The following is a 2101-nucleotide window of genomic DNA, read 5'->3' as shown; positions in this document are numbered from 1 at the left end:
ATTGTTCACAGAAGTTATCAGGTGAGAGTTGTGGAATCAGAGTACTGGTACATGATCATTTTTACATGATTTCCTTCAAATTAGAAAGTTAGTGTTATCAAAAATTGTTACCTGATAGAGCAACTTACCAGCCCAGTAGTAATTTTCTGATTATTTTCCTTTTATTGTCTGCATTCTGATGACTTCAGATGTCAGGAAATTTCTTCAGAGTCATGACCAGTTCATGATGAATGTTTCTGAATGAAGTTGCAGTGATTGTAGCAGAGAGATGACTCTCTGATAATCTGCAATGCAACCTGTTGATAATTATTTCATAGTTCATCTCAATGTTTGTGTTGAGTTTTCCATAAATTTCATGGCCTGGAATCAGATGTGAAGAATGAAGTGATCATTCATCATAATTGAAAGAGAGCATTCTGTGTTGAATTGTAAACAATGTAGACTTTGTGATTCACAGTGATTTCTTAAAGAGTTTGTGAATCTTCAGTAGAAGTAAAAGAAGTGAAAGAAGTGAATTCAGAAGACATGATAATAATTTAAGAAAGATGATAATTTATTTTCAATAACTGATCACTGATGTGTGTAAGAAGAATTAATATAAGAGAAAATAATCTTGTTTCTTAGCTTAGTTATAATTTTAGTACTAACTCAGATTAGATATCATTGATGTATAAAAGTAAATAAACAATCTTGATTAATCTCTATCATATTTCTTAAAATATATTAATATTGTAAAAGAGAGTGTTATCAAATTACATTATCAGATGATATCATTAAAAATATATTAATATTGTGAATATCAATGTTGAAAAAATGTTGATACTTATACATTATAGTGATTTGTGAATCATGATAGTTAAATATATATATATATATATATCATTCCTGACTTGATTACAACTTGTACAATAATTTTTGAAAACTTAAAATCAATTTTAATTATTAATAATTAAAAACTTAAACTTATAACTAACTAATATAAAAAGAAAAAAATCTACTTCTTCTCTTTCTCATTCTTCTTATCATTCTTTATAATTCACTTCTCATTCTTCTTCTCCTTCTCCTCCTTCTCATCTGAGATGATAACCACCTCAAAATCTTCCTCCGCTGCCTTCTCAGGGGAGAGTTCCCACTGCTTCCCCTCAGCCAGGTCAACCTGCGCCTCAAAATCCCGCATTTTCTGGTCTGCTGTCTCAGGTTCCACCTCAGTGGCAAGCAGATTGACATACTCAGAGAGCAGGGCTGCCTCCTCAATGTCCTGAATCATGGAGTGCATTCAAGACCTGAACAAGGCCTTAATTCCCTCCTCCTCTGTCAGCTTCTGCTAATCAATTAGAGAACAGAAGTATTATCAAAAATCATTATCTCTCAATAAGTAAAAAACTTACCAGTTTTGACTTCTTTGTCTCTCACTTCAACATCCTCTCAATCTTCTTCTGTTACTGCTTATTTGCAGTAATACTCTTCTTCTCTCTCTCTCTCTTCATCTTAAACTCAAATCATTCTCAGGACTTCTCCTGGTCCCACCACTGCTGCATGAGGCTCTTCACTGTCTTCTTCTCTAATCTCTCACAGACAGTGTCATCCGCATTATTCCTATACTTAGTTCAGTCTAAATCTATCAGAAGTGTTACTTAAAATCATTATCATTCTACTCTCTTACAGAGCCTCTTCAAGACATCATAATATGTCTTGTGATCTGTCTCTTCTCACTTGAATGTCTTCTTCTTCTCTCCCTTCAATCTGTGATGGTGCTCACATGTCTTGGTGGTCCACAGGACCGCAGAATATTTGAAGAGAAATGACATGATTGATTTCAGTGAGTGTTGAAGAGAGGTGAAGGCAGGAGAGGCGGCTAGAAATGATATGATAATAATGATGATGATGATGATGATGATGATGATGATGATGATAATGATAGTGATGATAGTGATAATGTTGATGATGATAATGGTGATGATGATGATGATGATGAAAGAGAGAGTGCATTGAAATATATTACTGACTTATCAAATATAAAGAGACAAAGAAAATATTAATAGCTTTCAGAGATATATGGAAACAGCTACAGTGTTATATAGCAACATCATCTTCATTCAAT

The 2101-nt window shown here is 33.2% G+C and overlaps 1 protein-coding gene across 1 annotated transcript; it reads right to left on the bottom strand.

The window, feature by feature from the left end:
• Nucleotides 1-1036: 1036 nt before the first annotated feature.
• BDBG_06172 (uncharacterized protein) lies at nucleotides 1037-1267 on the bottom strand (the record flags this gene model as incomplete). The annotated part of the gene is made up of 1 exon (XM_031722489.1): nucleotides 1037-1267. One exon carries the CDS (start codon nucleotides 1265-1267, stop codon nucleotides 1037-1039), a length of 231 nt encoding a protein of 76 aa, XP_031579731.1.
• Nucleotides 1268-2101: the final 834 nt, after the last annotated feature.

Source organism: Blastomyces gilchristii (assembly GCF_000003855.2).
Source record: "Blastomyces gilchristii SLH14081 genomic scaffold supercont1.15, whole genome shotgun sequence".
NCBI classification, from domain to species: Eukaryota; Fungi; Ascomycota; class Eurotiomycetes; order Onygenales; family Ajellomycetaceae; genus Blastomyces; species Blastomyces gilchristii.
Note: the sequence above shows the minus strand (reverse complement) of the source record. Positions and strands in the feature narration are given on the sequence as shown.